Source organism: Lepus europaeus, chromosome 3 (genome assembly GCF_033115175.1).
Source record: "Lepus europaeus isolate LE1 chromosome 3, mLepTim1.pri, whole genome shotgun sequence".
In the NCBI taxonomy this organism is placed as follows: Eukaryota; Metazoa; Chordata; class Mammalia; order Lagomorpha; family Leporidae; genus Lepus; species Lepus europaeus.
In genome coordinates, this window is record NC_084829.1 from 2778090 (window position 1) to 2799947 (window position 21858).

Sequence of the window (21858 nt, forward strand, 5' to 3'; positions counted from 1 at the left end):
TTATTCAGAATATTTACAAAGTACTCTCAAAGATAATCAGTGTGCCAGTTATCATATCAAGGAAATCAATATACTGACTTTTTTTAAGTTTTAAAACAATGTTCTTTGGTTAGTAAGCAACAGAAATCACTTAGATTTGCCTACTTGGAGACATGATTCTTTTGAAATCAAGCAGTTGGAGGAAGTGGTGTTGCAATACTGTCCTTTTCATGAAAACTCTGGCAACGGAAAAGTCACATAAATAACCTGCATGATACTGTCCCATTAAGAAAAAGCACAGTGTCTACAACTAACAACTACCAAAGAGGGGCTGAAAGTGGAGAAGTATGCGGAACCCACAAAGCATACCATATTCTGGCTAAAAGTTGTTTTCAAACAGCAAAGATTGATCTGAAGGCCCTTAAACAAACATATGTGATATTTCACTAAAGACTTGCAGAGAAATCTGCACAGGCATAGTTGTGACTAATTTGAACATTTCATACTTTGGCTTTCAGAAATGTATGACGGTGAAAATTTACCACATAAAATTCCATCCAATTAATTAGATCAAAACCTTGCAAAATTATAAAAGAATTACACATTTAGAAATCAAGTTTTGCTGAGTTCTTGTGTCCACAGAGCCCATGCTACTAAAAAAGTTAGGGCAACACAGACCTATCTGTGCATTCAAATTGAAGTTAACACAACAGATTAACACAGAAAAACTATACATATATGTGCACAAATATTTTTTCCTCCTGATATATGTCGCAGCAGAGCCTTTCAGTCATTAATAAGTAACAGGCGGCTGCCAGAATGCTTTATGCTCCATTAAAGCAACATTGAGGCCCATTACAGTACACAGCAAATGATGCTGGAAACCACCTTCCACCCTTCAAACCACACTCCCTTCTAACCTCATTTGGTGGAAGCAGCTTGGGGGTGAACGGCAATATACTCTCAAGTAAGCCTTTATTAAGTATGAGAAATAAATTATATTAAGTGTTATTTTTTGAACTCAGAAATGAGGGAAGGGGTTGTTAAGATATCAGATTTACTAAGAAAATAATTATGTGAGAAATAAGTTGCTGTCATAAGAGAGACTTGCCAGATACTGCATTTAAGCAAGTTGTTCTACACACCTTTAGAATCAATTTCGTGACACAGAGATTAGTCTGTGGTACTAAATCGCCTGAGAGTAGATCAGAAAAAACGTAAAGGGGAGGGGAAATGTTTTCCTGAACAACATTAGCGTGACTTGAGTGGCATTAGGAAGCCCTTATGATGTTTGTAAGTGTAAGACACCGAGGTGATTCGATTGTTCAGGACATGTTACAAATCGCTTTTTTATAACCCACTTCCATTGCTCAGACTCTAATAACTTGGATTCCACTTCATTAGATCCTCATGTCTGAGATTTCACCAACTGCAATTCTCTAAAACTTGAAAATTACCCTGAAAATTTGCGAGAAGCCACAGAAAGGTCTTCAGAAACAGACACATATTAAATATTAATTATAATGATGGCTGTCATCTTTTATGGTAATTATGTCATTATTTAGGAATGCTAATTAAGACATAAAGTGACTCGCTAATTGCAAACGCATTCTGAAGAAATACATTTGTACTTGTGCATTTAACAGCAAATCCAGCCTAGGGACTGGGCCATAATAGACTGCAGTTCTATTTTCTAAAATGCTGACATTTGAGCAAATGTTCCCATGGAATGTTTGCCTGATTCGTGGACTGACATTTCCTCTTTGTAACTTGCTTAACTAAAAAGGAGACATGCAGGCCAAACGCTACAGTACCCGCAGGCAGCAGGCCATTACTTGCCGCTGCAACTTGTGTATGGTTTCTCTTTTACCTCCCTCTTGCCCTGCCGCCCTCAGCCCTTCGCTGTCTCTTTATTTTGACATGCATATTATCTTAGCTGATTTCAATCATCTTTTAGGAGTGGGTGACATACCTTAAAAGATTAAGCTTTCCCACCTGGGATTTGTCCAGAAATTCAGTGTATTCTAGCGTCTCAGGCCTTCCTCCTCCTACACTCTCATGTTATCAATAGTAGCTTTCTTTCTTATTTTATGCTTAACTACACGACACAGGCAGCTCCACTGATGGAAGTCAGTTCGCGTTGTCACTCATCTTTCACAGTAACTACAAGACCGACCTCCTGTGTCCGTAACACTCTGCTGCCATCTATGTGTGCGAAAGAGCACAACACTCTCCCAGGCCCCAGAGGCTTCCCCTGGGTCCCAGGGACAGTTCTGGCTGCGGGGGGACGTAGCTCTTCCCTGGAATGTAGGGGCCTATCAGGAGTTTCCACTTCCTTCTCTGTGAGCAACTTTGCTAACCTGAAGACCACCACCACTGTTGACACATTGTACTCAAAATGGTGATTGTGATGGAGTTACTACAGCAAAGGAAAAGTAACAAGAAAAGCTAAAATATTAAGTCATTCAAGTAAACAATTTTTGCAAAACTGTAATCTAACTATCTGGGCCAAATAATAGGATGAGATAGCACTAAGCCAAAACACTGTCATAATATTTAACATAAAGTAAACATAAAAATATTAGCTACTCACATTACTCAAACATCAAAAATCGTGATGTAATAATCAACGAACCTCTGTCAAACACCCAAACACTTCTTCCCTGGGAAAGATGGAGCAATCCATCAGAACAAACTCAAGAGCCTCCTGGCCTCCTGGTGGCACTGGCCACGCTGGCTCTGAATTGTCCTGACAAATGTCAGTGTCAAAAAAACAAACTGAAAACCATTCCAGGGTGAGCCACGGGACAACGTTAAAACAAACCAAGAAATTCTGTTCTCTCCGCTACCTCATGATTAATCCACAGCACTAGCGATGCTGCAACAGTTCTGAAGAATGTCCCATAAAACTTCATTTTGTCAATATCACTAACTTCTAAAAGACTTTTCACTTAAAAAACATTGGTAGCAAGAAAATGAATGGGGACAGGAGCAGAGAGGAGGCTCAGGGAAAAAGGCTTTACCCTGATACACCAAACAAAACAAGAAGCTCAAACTTTGCCTCCCTCCAGCAATCAGCCATTTACAGCTGCATCACAGAACCCAACACAAAGTTCTTCACCACCAGTGCTATAACCATACACAAGCTGAGCTCATCTTTTAAAATACAAGACTTTCTAAGGCATTCTCAGTCTCTTACTCTAAGGATGATCTTCACTAACATAGTGTAAAGTGCCAAACCAAGCCTTTAAGCATAACTTCTTGTAAATAAATTTAAATTCATTGTGAATTTTTTTAATTAACCACCCTAAACTATATATATGTATTATGTAACTGTCCTAAAAAGAGTAACAATGATTCCTACTTATCCTAGATGTTAGACATAGTTACACAAAACAAATTTGATACATTAAAACAATTTTCTTATAATTTATTTCTTGCTAGCACTGGTAAGGTATCCAATTAATGATTTACAGTAAGAATTAATAGATAAGAGTCTTCTTAAAGCATTAAATTTCTCTGGACTAGAAAGGATTTAATTTCCTTAACCATTTCAACTCTAAGGAGCCAACTTTAACAAAATAAGTTGTATAAATTCTATTTGCTCTAAAAGGATAAAGATCGCACTTAACACCAAGTTGTTAGATCATTTAAAAAGAGAAATTATGAAAGTTTAATTTTCTAAATTTACACTTAGCTGGAGGTGATGGAAATATATCTAACTACACTTTTAAACAAGGTATTATTTATACCTGCATATTAATTTATGCAAATCACATATTCTAAAAGAGGAAATCCTAAAAACCATTTTCATTCATCATTAAAAGCATAAACAAAAAGCCTCACATATATTGCATTTATTGACTTACTAACTGTTCACCATTTGTGTTCATAAATGCACTAAACCTCAAACTGGCTGCATAAACTGGAACTTCATACCCAGAAAATAATTGTTGTAATACTAATTAATATTACTTTAGATTTTATATAATAAACAAGCTACTATTGTGAGTAAATTAAGAGTGCAAAATCCAACAAACATACCTTTGTGTGGTCCACCAATTATAAGCAAAATTCCAAACATTATTAGCTGTTATCAAAATTACAATACCACCTAGATCTAATAAAACAGAACACTCTGTCTGAACAGGGAGAGGAGAACTTTCATAGAGTGTTCTCTCTCACATAAATACTTAATGGACTATAAAGGACTTTTTAGGTGGTTTTAGATTTGAATTCAATTGCTCAAATCTGAAACAGGCTCCAAGGAAGAATTTGCGCCAGATGACACACAGGGACCCACCAACAAAGTGCACCCCCACCCACCTTCATGAATAGAAGAGGCAAACATGCTAACTTCTTCCCAAGAACCGTGGGAACCAGCTAGCTGTACTTTTATTAGTTTACACCAGTGAAGTTTACACTATGTAGATAGAATATTAAATTATAAAATGGAAAAAGTTTTATGATGCAGTTTTGCCCTTAAACTACAGTGGTAACCAACTGTATGAAATATCATGGGCTGTCCCTGCACAGGGGACGGGAGAGCAGGGCCGATCAGAAGGAACAGAACCAAAGCAAACACAAATCTTGTTGAGCACCAGGATCTGTCTCACCCGCTGCATCTACCCTGAAGATGAAGGGCACTGAGAGCCGCCAGGGAGCCCCGTTTTCCAGAAGCAGAAACTGTCCTTGTACACAGACACGAGGCAGACAGCATCCATCCACACAGAGGCGAGGTCTGTAGGCAGACACTCCCAATCGACCCTCAGGTTCTCAAACTTGTACACACTGCTCTTTACCCAGTAAAGCAGTCTGTTCATAAGAAATCCTTATTATTTCAACACTCATAATTTGATAACAAACTAAAGGGATTTTATGTTGCTTCGAACACATCTAAGAATTACATATAAAAATTTTAAATCTCTTAATATCTGAGTATAAGCTATTTCAATTTATGTATCAAAAAAAGTAAATTACCTTAGGAGACCCATTTGGAATTATAATTTATCATGAATAAAAATGGATTTGTAGAACTAAAGCAGTATTTTTAAATATTAGAAAACAGGTTTGTTAATATTTATAATAATAAAACTGACTTGGCAAATTCTTTAAAAAATTATACAGATAGGAGCAAACTGCTCATTCTAATTATAAAACTAACAAATCTTCTGATTCTATGAGTGGCAACAATTATTATCCTCACAGAGTTTAAACGAAACTTAATTATCTACTAATATAGTACAGGCACTCAACCTAAAAAATATTGAATCGAATTGTACAATCCTAACCAAAAAAAAAAAAGCTATTACTCTCGATGAGTCAGTACTGTGGATTTCTACTTTTCCTAAACATAAATTTTATTTAGTATCACTGATGTGCTGCACTTTGCACCTTGCACTGCTGTATTTAGGAGTTCACCTAGCTACACAAACACTTCTCATATGATATTAATTATAACCAGTTGCCTCTAGCAAGGAAAAACAGTGTTTGTAACTTCAACCTAAATTTTGTTTCACTGTAGGCAATGGTGGGTAAACCTTCAAACATCAGAGTTCTGTGGTCTCTTGCTCTCAGAGTTCAACCACACCTTTCTTCCCTTAGTTCTCCTCTCTTAGTTAAGCAGGACAGGGGAACTGAGTGGCCACAGAGCTGATTCCTGGGCTGGACAGAGCTTGGCTGCTCATCAGCTGGCAGTGCCAGGAAGGCACTTGTGCAAGAAGGGCTTGAGCCGGCTCACCGCCAAGACCTCTGCCATCTCAGAATTCTATGGCCCATGTAATAAAAAACAAAGGCCCCAACCATCATTTCCCCCTTACGTCACAACAAGCTAACATTGCAGTGGCAGGAATTAGAGGCGTTTGAAGGAGAAAAGTATTCCTGCACATGATTTTAAACAGCAGCTAAGGCAAGAAGCAGCCTTCACCCCAGGCAGAAGGAGCAGTAACTGGCCATGAGACCGCAGTGCACCCACCCGGTTCTCGGGATGATCTGCCTCCTGTTTGCCAAAGCTGTGAGCAGAGAACGACTGGGATTGGGGGTGGGGAGGTAGGATAGCCAAAGCCTGCTCCCTCGGGAGGGCAGAGGGTACCACCACCCCAGCAGAGCTTCCGCTGCAAACAGAATGTTTAGGAGGGCATCAGTGAGCAGCTGCCACCTGAGTCAAGCCCGGGCAGGGCTGCGGGCACAGGATGGATGAAGGATCTGGGGAGAGTGTAGGGTGAAAACCACGCAGAGCAACCCCAAGCAGAGGCAGGAGCTCACTGCACAGATGAGAAAATGGAAGCGGGGAGGAAAGGCTGAGTGCTCTGCCAAGGTCACACAGCTGATGTGTGACCTGACCAGGACTAGCTGCCAGGGAAAACCCCTCGCTCTGGGGGGACCTGGATGTGAGACGTGCAGTTTCTGAACACATCCCAGAATTCCGAGGCACACCCCTATTTGAGAGGCTTGGCCTGTACTACAACTTCTCATGAAAACATCGCTTCCCCCTGCCCTGGGTCTCCCCACCATGTCCTGTGGGCACAGCCTGGTGAAAGGTGGCAATGGGGGTGGGAAGGGAGCTGACTGTTCACACCCAGTGATGTGACTATGATGAGCTCTGCCACGCCACTGTGGGGGCTGGAGAGCCAGGCGTTGACCCACCCACCAACAGCAACAGCTGTGCTCCCTGCCCACTCCTCATTCTCCTGCTCCACTGACTCCTCCCCACCAGGCTCCCCAGGGGCCAAGATAAACAAATGAATGAGCAAGAGCTTGAGAACAGTGCATCTCTGCTGTTTGCTCTGGGTTTTTAATGGGCCACCCCCTACCCTGGCTATAATTACATGGTAAAGGGTCACACTGCTGCAATTTTGTTTTGTTCTATAATTGGGTTAGTCAGGCACTAACCAGATGTTCAGCTATAGGCACCTGCCCTTCCCCACCATAATGCAATTTTCCCAATGCATGGAGTCACCCACCACCCTCTCAATTACAGCTGCCACAAGAGGTTCAGGCTCCCTTGGGTAGAATATGGAGCTAGCTATCAAGCTATAAATTTCAATTCTCACAATTGCAAGTTAAACACACACACACACACACACACACCACTGGAGATGACGATTTTTTAACATGGTCATTAAATTGCTCAGGCCTTTTCCCAGGGGCCAGCGGTTTAATTCCCATGCCTGTTTTATTCCCAACTTCACTCCCAGGACTGGCTTTTCTGTTTCGTCTCTCAGTGATACTAAGTTGTGCACGGCCACTGGCACACTCATACCCTGGCTCCCATGCAACCCTGCTTTTCGACTAACTTCCTGAGCGGCAGGTCCTGCCTTGAGGCTGTTTAGGTTCAGCTTCCTCGGGCTTCCACGTTCAGAATCTGCTCACCGGTCCCGCACAGCTATGAGGAAATCCCAGCTCACCTCGTGGGCACTGGGGCCTCCGACCCGACTTGAAACAAAATTAAACAACATACAGAGAACCAAAAGGGACAATAATAAAGATAATCATAGGGTTGGAAAGCATGGAGTTACTCGAACTGGTAAGAGAAAGGTGAAGAAAACACTGAGCACGGATTTGAAAATCCTTCTCAAAACCATAAAGAGAAGAGCAAGTGACTGTCTGGGTCCACTAAAGACACAAGGGGGGCAAATGAGCTCGGGAAGAGCCCCCAGACAAGAGGGGAACGCAGGAAGTAAGATGAGGTGTAAGCAGTACTCGAGGGTACTAGAGAGGGTCCTTCCCTCAAACGATCTTTCAGTTACAGAAGGTGGAGACCGAAGTCCCAATCCCAGACTGCCCAATAACCAGACGGCTGGCTCCGTATAGGTGACTTCATTTGTCAAAATAAAACCTACATTATTCTGAACATTCCTTCCAGCTCTAACATTCCACAACTACATAATTCTCATTTCTTAGAAAAAACTCAGAGTAATTTCAACATGATGCTGAGACAAAAGGGTAAGTAATACACTGTAAAAAAATCACTACAGCTTCAAGAGCGATGTAAAATTGCCAGGAAAGCTGGGAGAAATAGTGGGCAAACCCAAGACCATGACAGTAATGAATGTGGAACAGATAAGAAACACGACTGTTAGGCCAGTGCCATGGCTCAACATGCTAATCCTCCGCCTTGCGGCGCCGGCACACCGGGTTCTAGTCCAGGTTGGGGCGCCGGATTCTATCCCGGTTGCCCCTCTTCCAGGCCAGCTCTCTGCTATGGCCCGGGAAGGCAGTGGAGGATGGCCCAAGTCCTTGGGCCCTGCACCCACATGGGAGACCAGGAGAAGCACCTGGCTCCTGGCTTCGGATCAGCGTGATGGGCCAGCTGCAGCGGCCATTGAAGGGTGAACCAACGGCAAAAAGGAAGACCTTTCTCTGTCTCTCTCACTATCCACTCTGCCTGTCTCAAAAAAAAAAAAAAAAAAAAAGAAAAGAAAAGAAAAAAGAAACACGATTGTTTACACAGTTAAGAGATTAAAAACAACAGTAAAAGGTTCTTAAAACATTTTCTTCAACAAAATCGGCAGCAGTACTTGCTGAATAATTTGTTCCTGCTTACATGACGTCATCAAGCAAGGTCTAGCTGCTCTTAATAACTAGTACATTTCAGTCATCTCTCACTTTCTCCCACATAAGATCAAATCAGCCTTTCAATGACCTATTTCATGAGTCATAATTTTTCTGTTTATGATTCAGAAAAATGTCTTCAGTCAGGACTTCCCAGACTGCTGTGGGTTTATTCCAAGAACCAATTTCATCTCCATTGGTTTCCTACAGGAAACCAGACCAACTTCCTATTATTTTATTTTCCTTACTTTTAGCATACCATAGCCCACATCAAATTAACTGGAAGTGAGAGTGATAGAAGACTTTATCCCTCCCGAAGAGATGCCAACACAAACAGTGTCCAGTCTACAAGTCACGGATTCAAAATTGAATGCAAAATGTGCTAATATTAGAACCTTTTTTCAAACAAAGCACCAAACAATAAGAAATTTATTTGAATTACTCTTATTATAAGCATTCCACTGTCAGAAAAGAACTTCTTCCTTTAAGAAAAAAACTACTGTCTATGAATACAATAAATCTTACAAAGCTGATTGTTACAAAGAAATTAACTAAAAAGAGTAGAATGTGTTTTCCATCCTATTACCGTAATAAGCTGCTCTGGACAGAGGCAGACAATTGGAAGCAATATGCTGAACCATGAAAGGCCAGAGGGCCCAGCAGCACTCGCTCAGCAGGCAGGCGGGTGAACAGTCGGAGCCACCAGCCCAGTCCCCTTCCCACATCCTCTCTTTCCATGACTGAGCATCTACCATCTACATCTAGGTCAAGCATAAATAGTGGCATGAAACATGGAATTTTAAAGGACAGGCTAAAAATGGCCAATACTCATACTGCTGCTCTAAAATGCTGGGAGGATCCCAGAAGTATTTATTCTCTCAGAATACGCACTTGGTTGGGGAGAAAGAGGAACTTCTGAATGTGAAGAACTTTGGCACAAGCATCTATCAAATTCTCTTCAGATTCCTTCCATTCTCATCATTCTTGACTGTACATGTAGTCGTGTGCAGGAAGAGCTCACACAGCCATTAACTGGCAAACAACAAGACTATTACAGATCACACTCAAAAGTTGGTATATTGAATAGGGAAGCTCCAAGGAGAATGTGGTGAAGGTACGTATTTTATATGCATAAACCAATTTACAAAACCTCGAGAATAAAGCAGTGGTTCTCAAAGGGGAGTCCCTAGGTCAGGGGCAGCACCATTTAGACACATACTAGAAACGCAAGCCTCAGACCTCACCCTGCACCCAAGGAATCAGAGATACCGGGAGAGGACTAGCCATCAACGGGAGATGCTGACTTAAGCTTTATCCATCGTGTTTTCTCATCACTCTATAAAAGAATCCACTCAATGTGCACTCCACTTGGGACTGCTCAGCTCCTAAGCCCTCCACACTCTGGCGCTCCCCTCTGTCCCAGCACCAATATGCTCTTTTTAAAAGTTGCAAATTCTCCGGAGCCCAACCGCGAAGGCCTGTGACCTCTGCCTAGACCCATCCCCCCCTTACTTCTGTGACACACTCCCACCCACCACCACCCCATCTCCTCTGTCCTTGTCATCAGCCCTCCTCTTTCTCCTACCACCCTCTAGCCACAGGCATGTCCCCAAAGTTTAACCTTGGCACCTCGAGAACTCCAAAACCTGGATTTACACCTCTGTACCCCAAATCTCTCTCAACATCACAATGTATTTTAAACTACCTCATGACCAGTTTTACCTGAATGTACAAGTACTGACAGTAAAAGGTGTCCAAAAAGAACTTCTCACTCTCTTTACCCTGCTGCAACAGTCCCTCCTCAAATGCTATTCCTAGCGCTGTGGCTCCATCAACTACCTGCTTGCCTGGGCATGGCACATTGACCCCACTGTAGCACCACCTTGGTAACCATGTGAGCACACAGAGGAGTCGGCTCCACCAGGCGCCCACCATCTTCCTTCTCCCCATTTCCAATGCCACCATCATCCAACAGCTTTGCATCTTTTCTCAAGCCCTCTCTCTAGATCCTAACTTCTCAACCTCATCTTCAAATACACTCCTCTCCTATTCAGATCATGTAGCAGCTGCCTGGATGTAGCCCAGCTTACAGCCCAGCCTTACCTCCCATTTCTCCTTGACATCCTTCCTGCTCAGCTAATCCAGAATGCTCATCACGTGGCAAACACAGCCCAAGTTTTCTCACATCCAATTCTTGGTTTAGGTTACCAGCTCCATCTCAAATCTCAGTTTCCGACTCTCTCTGTTTGTCCATGTCCTTCTTATACTCCAGGACCAAAGTCAATGTGAATCCCTCCTGGAAACCTCCACAACCCCTCAGAAAGAAGTTCTTTCTCACCCTCTACCAAACAGTCAAAGGCATCAGGCCAGCCTCTACTTGCCATAAACTGCTGCTACTAACGGGCAACACTGCAACCCTCCACACACCTTTTTGTCCTCCACTGTACCATGCATGAGAACCTCGTAGGAGGTATGCACTCAATAATTACTTGTAGAGAGACTAAAGAATGTGACAAACCAAAATTCTCACATGAGCATCATTTATGCCTGTTAACCGACCTTTAGGAAATGCAGCCAAAAAAAAAATGATAAAAGCAAAATAAGTTTCACATACACAGCAACCTAGGAGGAATCAACTCAATCTCTTAAATTTTCTATTACAGTACATTACCAGTCTTTGGAATAATAACCAACACTATTATGCTCACTGCAACTAAAAAGAAATGTAACCTACTGAGTCACCAAGGTGTTTTGGAGAAAGGAAAGGACCAGCCCACTGAATACTAAAAGCAAAGGAGAAGCCTGCATAAAGTGTCCTGCATCCTCCTGCCACGCCAGCTTATAGCTGCCGGAGGTGACAGTCTCCACGACCACAAAGGAGACTTCTTAATCTTAAGGAAACTGAGTCACAGAGTGTTTGTTACGAAGCATCCTGTTTCGTCTGGAAGACACTCTCACAGCTGGCCAAGAAGCAGCACAGCGAATGACTGCGTGGAAGACAGGGCCTCAGTCAGGAGAAGCTACAGTCTTCATTCCTGGGATGAGTGGTCACTGCTGTTGAAAGAAGACGGAAAACCATGCACAGGAGACTCTTCCAAATGGGAAAACAGAGCGACAAACAGCTCTGCTCCAACCCAAAGACTCTGATACTTCCACACAGCAAATTTTAAGCCTAGATATAGAAGAGAATCCTTAGAGATTAAGAAAGGGTTTTTTTGTTTGTTTGTTTGACTGATGGCACAGGCAGATACATGGTGTCCTTAGAGACCAATGTGTGGTTCTCCTTCAAGGTTAACACTTAAGAGAAAAATGCATTATGCAGACAACCAGTTTTTAATCTGCTATCAACCACAAGCTTGAGCTTCTCACACGTTTGTCTCACCATATTCACCTGTTGCACTGCACCTACTTAATGACATCTCTTTAAACCAGCAGAGGTCTATAAAAAGACATACAGCTTCTATTCCACGCAAAGTCGGCGACAGGGAGGAACAGAAAATCACAGTAAATACTTTCTGATACAAAACCTCTGTACTGTTCACTTAACAGCAAGTACTGTTGATAGATTTTTCTGGGCTTTTTTTTTTTTTTTTTTTGGCTTTTTAAACTCAGTTATTTGCTTTGATTTCTAAGCTCTACTAACTACCATGACTGAATAAGTACCCAAGCAGAATTCATATCACCCCTGGCTTCAGGTTTCACTCACTCAAGTGAGCAGCAGGAGACAGCCACGGAATCCCTGGCCTTCCCAGGTTTACTGGGATTCATTCAAGAAAGAACTGAAGTGAAAATGGACAGACTACCAGAAAACCTGAACAAAATGAAAGAAATCAACACTTCCTATATACCTGAGGAAGAACAGAGGCTAAAAAAGACTTTTTTGCCAGTAATGACAACCATTCACAATAGAAAAAAAACAGTCAATTCAACTTATTTTACCATCTTATTGGGTCTGAAAAAAGTACTCTCCCAGCTGATAACACAGCCAATACAAAATACTAGTATTAAAATGGAAATATTATTTAGTTACCCCTTCCAAAATTGTAACAAAACACTTCATTCACAACGTAATCTGAAATGGCAGAAAACATGTCCAATCAGGGTTCATGTCTGTAGGAACAATCCAAAATAAATGAACACTACTAACTAACCCTGAAGACCATGCTCAGTGGTTGCAAAGCACAGATGGGGCAGGAACACAGCCAGAGGAATCATGATCGTGAAAATGGCTTACTTTGACGTGGCTCTGGGCTCCAAGGTTATAGATCTCTGTGGGTTTTACTTCATTAATGATCTTCACAAGGCAGGTACTGTCAGTGAGGTCACCATAGTGCAACTTCATGTCTTTAGAATTCAAAAACATACCGTTACACAGAACAAAGTGACATAAGCTCAATTTTTTAAATATCTAAAATTTTATATGAATTTTAAACCAGGGTCAATATAGAAATGGTTCTAAGGCAGCAAAGGATACTGTCAACTTTAAGGAAACCATAGAGTGGGGTGGGTGTTGGGGCACAACGGGTTAAACTGTCCCCTGTGATGTTGCCATCCCATGTGAGCACCAGTTCAAGTCCTGGTTGCTCTAATTCTCAACCAGCTCCCTGCTAATGCACCTGGAAAAGCAGTGGAGGATGGCCCAAGTGCTTAGGCCCCTGCCACCCACGTGGGAGACAAAGATGGAGTTCCAGGCTCCTGGCTTCAGCCTGCTGTTGCAGCCAGTTGGGGAGAGAACCAAAGGACAAAAGATTTTTTCTCATTCTCTCTCTCTCACCTTTGTCTCTAACTCAGCCTTCCAAATAAAATAAATAAATAAATAAAAGAAGCTATAAAGTAAAAAGAAATTTGCACATGTTGCCTACATCTGTAAAGGATTTGTAGGGGTAAACTCAGACGAACTTTTAAAAAATCTTAACATAATGACAGATGTTACACAATTAACACACATTCGGGCTCCAGGGTGTAAGCTGTGTTATAGAACAGGGAGATTCAGAAAAAGAAAACCTGGTAACAATGTGTATACCCTCTGAAGATATCTGTAAAGCACGGATAACAGTGACTGTTTAACTGGACCAAACGTAAAAAGCAAAGGGGGGACCTGCTTTTCCTTGCGGGGACAGGGACACCTGGAGGAGCGTGATCAAAGGCATGTCTGCCCTTGGTCTGTCTGAGTCACCTACACAATACCCTGCTAACAGCCAACCCAAGATGACACCACAGCCTAGGGCAGCAAACGACAACACAGGCTTTCAAAGCATGCAAGCCACATTCACTATAGTAACTCATGGGTAAGTAATGGTGACTTGATAGACTTTGAGAAAAATGACATTTGAAAACATCTCTAAAGATACGAAGTCACAGAAAGAGATGGCAGAAAAAGAAAATCACTCACTTCCTTCAGTATGAGCCTGGGGGTTCTTGTACAGGTGCTCAATCCGACCTGTATTGAAGGAACTGGACCGCCGTACAATCCCATGGACCTGAGTTGTTGCAGTGTAGAAAGATAAAAGTAATTCATAAATATGCAATGAGGATTACAAAGAAAACTCAAACATTCTTTTGTTAATGTCTAGCTTTGTGGAAAACTATAATTTATAAACATTATTTTTGAAATTACTACATACAGTTCAACTGCATATTTCCCGCTCAACCACTACCCACCAGCTACCATCACTCTACCTCTTCCTTTCTTGGGTGGTTTTATGGCCAATCTCCACAAAAGTACCAGATAATTACGTGACTTCACGCTTAGTTGTAGATATTCATGTCTGCTTTTCCAAACACAGACACTTACAGCCCTACTGCTGACAAAAATATCTCCTTGATTTGAAACTGCAGACAGACGGCGGGAGGCTGCATCAGAGCCACAGCTTTGTGGCCTGATGAACGCAAGGCACAAGGCAGCCACTTCTTCCCACACCCCCCAGTGCTGTGCATGCTGGGGCACAGACATAATCAGAAGGCAGCTGCTGTCATGCAGCTGTGTAGAAAAGTCAGAAGGCTAAACAGCATCATGTTAGGGAAAAGATTCACACATTCTACTGGTTATCAGACTTGAAAACTTAGATGAAGAAAGGACTCTATTTTTTTTGTAGTTAAATCTTGACTTAACCATGTTAAGTATGAGAGAGAGAAAGTGGTTGGAACAGGAATGCATACCTGTCTGATACTGAAGAAAAGACTATTTGTGTGTGATACATAAGGGAAATTGTTCCAGACCTAGTCCCACTTCCTTGTGTCAAGACTGCGCCCTTTGTGCTGCCAACGCTAACATCAGCTTATGTCACCAGCTGCCCAAGTTCCAGTTCTACTGGTGGCAGTTTTAATCCGTGACTTATTTTAGACGTGTTCCTTCTCATGTTGGGTAAGTTCATTTGCAGCTGAATACACTTCTATATTTTAACTCAATCATTTTCTGTCTATTTCAAACTAAAATTAATCCTTGGCATGACTCAAGTATTCCAAATGCAAGGGGGAAATTACAAGCACATAAGACCTTCTTTCAAACAGAAAGAAATGTCACCGTCATCTTATATGGCATACACGAGGAACTGACTTCTGCAAAAGGCACAGCACACCCAAATAATAATCCTGATGGTTAGCTGTTTTAGCCAAAGAGAAAAGCACTCATCAACACTATTTTCCAAAAGAACGAAACCCAAAAAAGGCTGGTAAACATGAAAATATTTCAAGAAGAGAACATTGCAAACCTGCTTGCCATTTTAGAGGCTAATATTAAAAATCTAGGAAACATTAAATTGAAACTTGGCTATACATATTCATTTCTTAATTTAAAAATGGAGAAAATAACACTAATATTCAGATCAGAATTTATTCTACTTCATGGGCTCCAATTATAAAGAAAAATCTGCTTACAATAAATTTAAATGAAAAAAAGAAATTTCATATATATTTAAACACAGCAAAACTAGTGTTTACCACCTAAGTTATTTCTGAAATACAGGTTTCTCAAATGTACATGCTTTGCTTTATTGGATAGAGAGGAATATCTATTTTCTAAAAAGAGAAAATTTACCTTGGATGATGAAAAGAATAATATTATTACTGCTTAGGCTATCTTCTCCTAGTTACTGGATTCTAGAAAATTCACATATTCTAAGAGTCAAAAACAAAAGGAAAGGTGGATCTTCAGCGGCTAAGCTGCCGTGTCCATGTCAGCAAGCCTGGTGCAAGTCCCAGTTGCACTCCTGATTCTAGCTTCCCACCAGGGCAGACCCTGGGAGAGGGCTCAAGTAGTGGGGTTCCGACACCTCTGTGGAGATCTGGATTGAGTTCTTGTTTCCTGGCTCTAGCCCCAGCTTTTACAGGCATTTGAAGAGTAAACCAGTTAGATGAGAGTTTGCTGCCATTCAGAAAAATTAAAAAAAAAAACCTACAGAAAAGTGATTTATAAGTACAAATACATTTTATAGAAAAACACAGAGAGAAAGGAAGTATCATTATAATTGTATCTATGAACTACACTGAATCCATACTTTGTATTAATGTCACATTAACACAAGAATGGATGAGAATTGTGTTGTTGGTAATTTCACACATTTGCTGTGACCCTTGGAATCTAATGTATTAATAAAAACCTTAAATAAAAAATAAAGAGAAAACAAAAGTTCCACAAAACAGTAAAGGTTTTGATAAAAATATTAAGTGATCGTGATGAATTCAGTGTGAAAAGCAAAGTCACAGCAAAGTCAGAAGCATAGGACCTTAATGTCACATTTACAAACCAAAAGCATGAAGCACTAGTTTTGTTTTTAATAAAAAAAGTTTTAATTTCCCCTCACGCCCAACTTTCAATACATGTATACAGGGAAAGAGCAGGCTGCCAAACGCTGAGTCCATGACAACAGGTATTATTCCAAGAGCTAATGAAAGCTGAGTCTGTCTTTTTCTGAGACAGGTGAAATACAAACTTTAAGACAAGCCAAAATGTGTGCAAACTGCATAATGTAGTTAAGAATTTGAGATTAGCAGCTTTCTCTTTACAGAAGGGATATAGCTAGAGCTTTTTTTGTTTGTTTGTACAAGGATTTTTAGAGAAAAAAGAGAGGAGGGGTAGGAAACCAAGCTGAAAAGATAAATGAGCTGAATCTGACTTTATATAAACTTAATCAAAATTATTATGAAAGTACAGTTCAAAGCAAAATACAGTTCTGAAAAACTAAGGTCTTAAATGGAAATGAGTGTTTTGACAAACAAATTTCACGTTCCATTTAACTAGGTGATGAAAAGGAAAACTTTCAGGTTCTCTGGATGTCAGAACAAAATAAGTCTCACTTCAAAACCGAGACTTGACTTAAGCAATATAACAGAGAAATACTTCATTACTTATTAAAATCAGAAAAACAGAAAATTATCAATGTTGGACTTCAAATTCTTTTTTTTTTTTTTTTTGACAGGCAGAGTTAGAGAGAGACAGAGAGAAAGGTCTTCCTTCCGTTGGTTCACCCCCCAAATGGCCGTTACGGCTGGTGCTGTGCCGATCCGAAGCCAGGAGCCAGGTGCTTCTCCTGGTCTTTCATGCGGGTGCAGAGCCCAAGCACTCAGGCCATCCTCCACTGTCTTCCCAGGCCACAGCAGACAGCTGGACTGGAGGAGGGGCAACTGGGACAGAATCTGGTGCCCCAAATGGGACTAGAACCCGGGGTGCCAGGCCGCAGGTGGAGGATTAGCCTAGTGAGCTGCGGTGCCAGCCCTCCAAATTCTTTAATGTTAACATTTCTCTTGCAGGAAAGGATACCTTCCAGGGATAGTTAACGTCACTTACCTTCTGAAAAGTAAAGATTATCTAAACAATACCAAAAGCTAACATGCACAGAGCAGTGATAAAATGCCAGGCACTGGGTTCAATGGGTATTGAACCACTTAATCTCCACAATAAACTTAACATTATCATTCCTGCTCCACAGAGGAGGGCACTGCCTGAGATCACACAGCTAGCTAGTGGGGGTGGAGATGGGGAGCTAAAGGGCCACACGGCCAGCCAGTCCCGCTGACACTCAGGGTAGCTGCAAAACAAAACCCACAAAAAGTATCTTGTCCTTTCTCAAATCAAAGTGTCAAGGCTTGCGAGATAAGCAACAAACAACCCAGGAAAAAAATATTTCATAGATCATGAAAGTACAGTAGGAACCCCCAGGGATAACTGAACAATTCCTATATCTCATGTCTATTCACAAGAGGTGAGCACAGCTCTTTTCCTGGAAAGGAAACCCACAGCTTACCTATTTGTTTTAAAGATTTATTTATTTGAAAATCAGAGTTACACACACACACACACACACACAGAGAGAGGTCTTCCATCCGATGGTTCACTCCCTAGGCGGCTACAATGGCTGGAGCTGCGCTGATCTGAAGCCAGGAGCCAGGAGCTTCCTCCAGGTCTCCCACGCAGGTGCAGGGGCCCAAGGACTTGGGCCATCTTCTACTGCTTTTCCAGGCCATAGCAGAGAGCTGGACTGGAAGTGGAGCAGCCAGGTCTTGAACCAACGCCCATATGGGATGCCGGCTCTTCAGGCGTTAACCCGCTGCGCCACAGCACTGGCCCCTACCTATTGTTCATATACATTCCCAGATAAATCTCGGTTTTGAAAGGGTTCAACTCTGCCTTTTATTTCTCTGGCTTTCCATTATTGCCTACCTGCTCACAATGGCCCTGAAACTAGAACGTGCTTCCACAATCAGCCCCACTTCTGTGGACCTTCCATCTTCCCCATCCCAAGAAGGAATGTGTATGGCTCTTTCAGTCATGCTAATTAGTTGGACTACTGCTCCCACTTGTCAGCATCAGATTCTGTGCCACTCGGATGCCACCATGTCAGGCAGTCCACTGGCTAAGTGTTTTCCACGGAACATCGCAACCAACCCTCAGGACAAACCGTGGGAGACACATTGCTCCTCAGCTCCGTTTCCGCACCAGAGAACCGAGTCTTAGAAGGGTTGAGTCGCTTGTTCAGGGCCACACAGCCACCAATGATCAGATGAGCACTAACACGGACACTTGAAAAGTGATCCAGAAGAGGTATATGTTTCTATGTCTCTCTGCCTTTCAAATACATAAATTAATTAAAATAAAAATAAAAAAAGAAAAGGAGGAGGCCAGCCAGCAACTGAGTCCCAGAGCCCCACACCATTGTGAGCTGTACCACCTGTTCCACTCACTTGCTCTGTGCTGGTCAAAAGGGTGTAAAGGAAAACGACTTTTAAGGTTTAGCAGGTGTGGAATTAAGTACATAAAGTATTTACAGGATGATATTTCCAAGAAAAATCTATTATTCCCGGTTTTCCCATTGTGAGATGGCATCTGTGGGTACCAAATAAAGAATGAATGAATGTTCTCTTTATGCTTTCTGTAATGTTTGATCTTGAGCAAAATTGAAAAAACAAGCAACATTAAAAAGCATAATTTTGGGGCTGGCATTGTGTTGCAGTGGGTTAAGCTGCAGCCTGCAGTGCCAGCATCCCATATGGGAACCAGTTCATGTCCTTGCTGCTTTACTTTCAATCCTGCTAGCTCCCTGATTATGCACCTGGTAAAGCAGTGGAAGATGACCCAAGTACTTGGGCTCCTGCCACCCACGTGGGAGACCCAGAGGAAGTTCCTGGCTCCAGGCTTTGGCCTGGCCCAGTCCTGGCCATTGCAACCATTTGAAGAGTGAACCAGAGAATGGAAGATCAATTGCTCTCTCGCGCTCTCTCTCTCTCTCTCTCAATGCCTCTGCCCCTCTCTCTGTAACTCTGCCTTTCAAATAAATAAATAAATATTTTTTAACAATGTAACTTTAAACAGAGGGTCTGCACAATGAAAACTGGACTGGGGATAAAGTAATCCTCTACTTCTTCACTTTAAATGATCAGAACATCAGATGCATAAACTTCAGTGGCCACATTAGCTTCAGGAATCACACAAGATAATTAACCATAACTCATCAGTCCGTTAATATATGCTATTCCTTTTCAAGTCATTCACAAATATTAATTTTTCCTTAAGGTTAGCAAAACATTTTCTACTTTCACTTTGCTTTTCTGACTAGAGAGGAAATAAAGGGGCACAGTGAACTGTGCCTATGCTGTGGCACCGTGACCCCCGTCCCTGGCTCTGGGCTCCCTGCAGTGGGTGTTGCTGCTAGAGATGGTAAGTGCTGCCCCGGCATCACAGCCCAGGCTCCCCTGCCACTGCTAGTCCTTGTTTTCCAAGGAAAACAACTCTGCCTCAGCATCACGTCTCCTCTTCACCATGTCCGTTTATTCATGGTTTGCATCTTGCTGCCCCAAACTGTGTTGTCTGCAGTTGTTTGTGAGCTTAGTGATATTCCTTATACAAAGACTAGCTTCCAAATGATGAGAGACTTAGAGAAGCAAGGCCCCACAAATTTAAAATATCTTCAGGCACCTGTTAGCTTCACGGTGGGACTGAGTCAGTCACTCACTCTCCCTGGAGCCCAGCTTCCAGAGCTCTCTGTTGGTGGTACTCAGGCAAACAGCACCAACAACTGCTGGGAGTGGATCAGAGACCACACCTGTGGTCCACCCTGCATTTTCTCAGGGCCTCACGGTGCTTCTGATGCACACAGGAGTCCGAGAACCTACTGAGTTCCAAGTTTGTCCTCATCAGAAATCGCTGATGGTGGCCTCCTGAGCGGCAGGTCTCACCTTACTGCAGCAATCTACTAACTCTATGCTTTTGCTTGTGGTCTCCAGTAACCAGGTGCTGTGGCTGAGAACTCGCACAATTTCCCAATGCTGCCAATTTGAAAAATCACTCCAACATTGACTTTGACTGAGGCACAACGTAAACCCCGTGTGACCATCAGATCTCCTTTAAAAGCTTAATAGTCCATTCTCCAATTACACCAGACTCTTACAACTGGGGACAGCAGCGTATGAAAACTGGACACACTACAGATAAACACCCTTTCATTCCCACTTTCTGTAAACAGCTCACCTCTTCCCTGGTGCTGAGGAAGGCTCATGTCTTATGCTGTGTGGCTCTGTACTGACCACTGTATCGTCAAACATATTTCCATCTATCAGTTTACAACCTCATTCCCAAACCTAACTTCTCTGGTCAATCTTGGTGTCCTCCCATTACCTATAATCTGCCAGGTGAGCCCTCTACTGTCTCTTCCTAGCAAAATAAAATCTGCCCTCATAATTCTTTTTTTGTTTTTTAAAGATTTGTTTATTTATTTGATAGGCTCCAGCCATTGTGGCCATTTGGGGTGTCAACCAGTGGAAGATCTCTCTGTGCAACTCCCACTTTCAAATAAGTAAATCTTTTTAAAAAGGAAAAAAACGTAAACTGTACACACTGACCAACTACATTTAGTTTAATAAACAGAATCCTTGTTTCTTTCAAGGAAAAGAGAAGATGTTGAAGGAAAAAGAGGAGAAAAATACAACAGCAGCAGCAGCAAACCTAGAAGTTTTAGCTCCATAAAATATAAGACTGCTTATTAGAAAGCAAAAACCTCCAGGTGTAAATTTTTCAGGCAAGCTTGCCAAAGATCAGTTTGGTTTTTATTGCTGTGTGCAATTTCCGAATTAAGTGACTTCACTGCAAGTGGGACTTTTTTATGTAACACATTACATCATAAATTAACTCTAATAATGTTACAGCGCGGGCTTGCACACGCTGCTGCTTTATCAGGGAATGCAGGGAGCGTGCAAAGCAGCCGAGCTCCAGGAGCAGGGGAGCCCCCTGTGCTCGCCAGCAGATAAACGGCACAGTGAGTCCACAGGGTCACAAGCTCAGCGGCACTCTCTTCCCCATTCTGAGCTGTTATCGCAGTTTCCATGGAGGATGCATAAAGCAGCACCCAGTGAAGGAAGCTCGGGGCCCCTGCACCTGGGCCATCCCACCCCCCATGCTCTCCCACTGAGTGAGTCACTCACCTCGTAGCCTTTCTCCAGCAGGAATTCAGCCAAGTACGAGCCATCCTGGGAAGAGAAGGAAAATTGGACAACGTCAGATCCCTCATGACTGGCAAAGACAAGGGGCCTAGACTGAGATTTTTGAGAAAAGCATTTAAAAGGCCACATAAAGAGCAAGCATTTGGTGTAATGATTAACATGCTGTTTGCGATGCTCACGTCCCATGCGGAACCGCCTGGGTGCAGTGCCAGCTCCACTCCTGATTCCAGCCTACTGCTAATGTGCACCCTGGGAGGCAGCAAGTAATGGCTCAAACAGCTGGGTCCCTGCCACCCATGTTGGGGGCCTGGACTGAGTTCCTAGCTCTTGGGCTTTAGCCTAGCCCAGCCCTAGCTCCTGGGGGCATTTGGGAAGTGAACCAGCAGGTGGAAACTC

General features: G+C 42.4%; 1 protein-coding gene across 2 annotated transcripts in view; it reads right to left on the minus strand.

Moving 5' to 3' along the window:
* Positions 1–21858, minus strand: part of GMDS (GDP-mannose 4,6-dehydratase) — a 632400-nt gene that overhangs the window by 479461 nt on the left and 131081 nt on the right. For both annotated transcript variants that reach the window (XM_062187315.1, XM_062187317.1), the window contains exons 2-4: positions 21445–21489; positions 13925–14012; positions 12767–12876 (exon numbers count right to left, since the gene is read on the minus strand). In XM_062187315.1, the coding sequence (XP_062043299.1) occupies positions 12767–12876; positions 13925–14012; positions 21445–21489 (243 nt within the window). The remainder of the gene's footprint in view (positions 1–12766; positions 12877–13924; positions 14013–21444; positions 21490–21858) is intronic.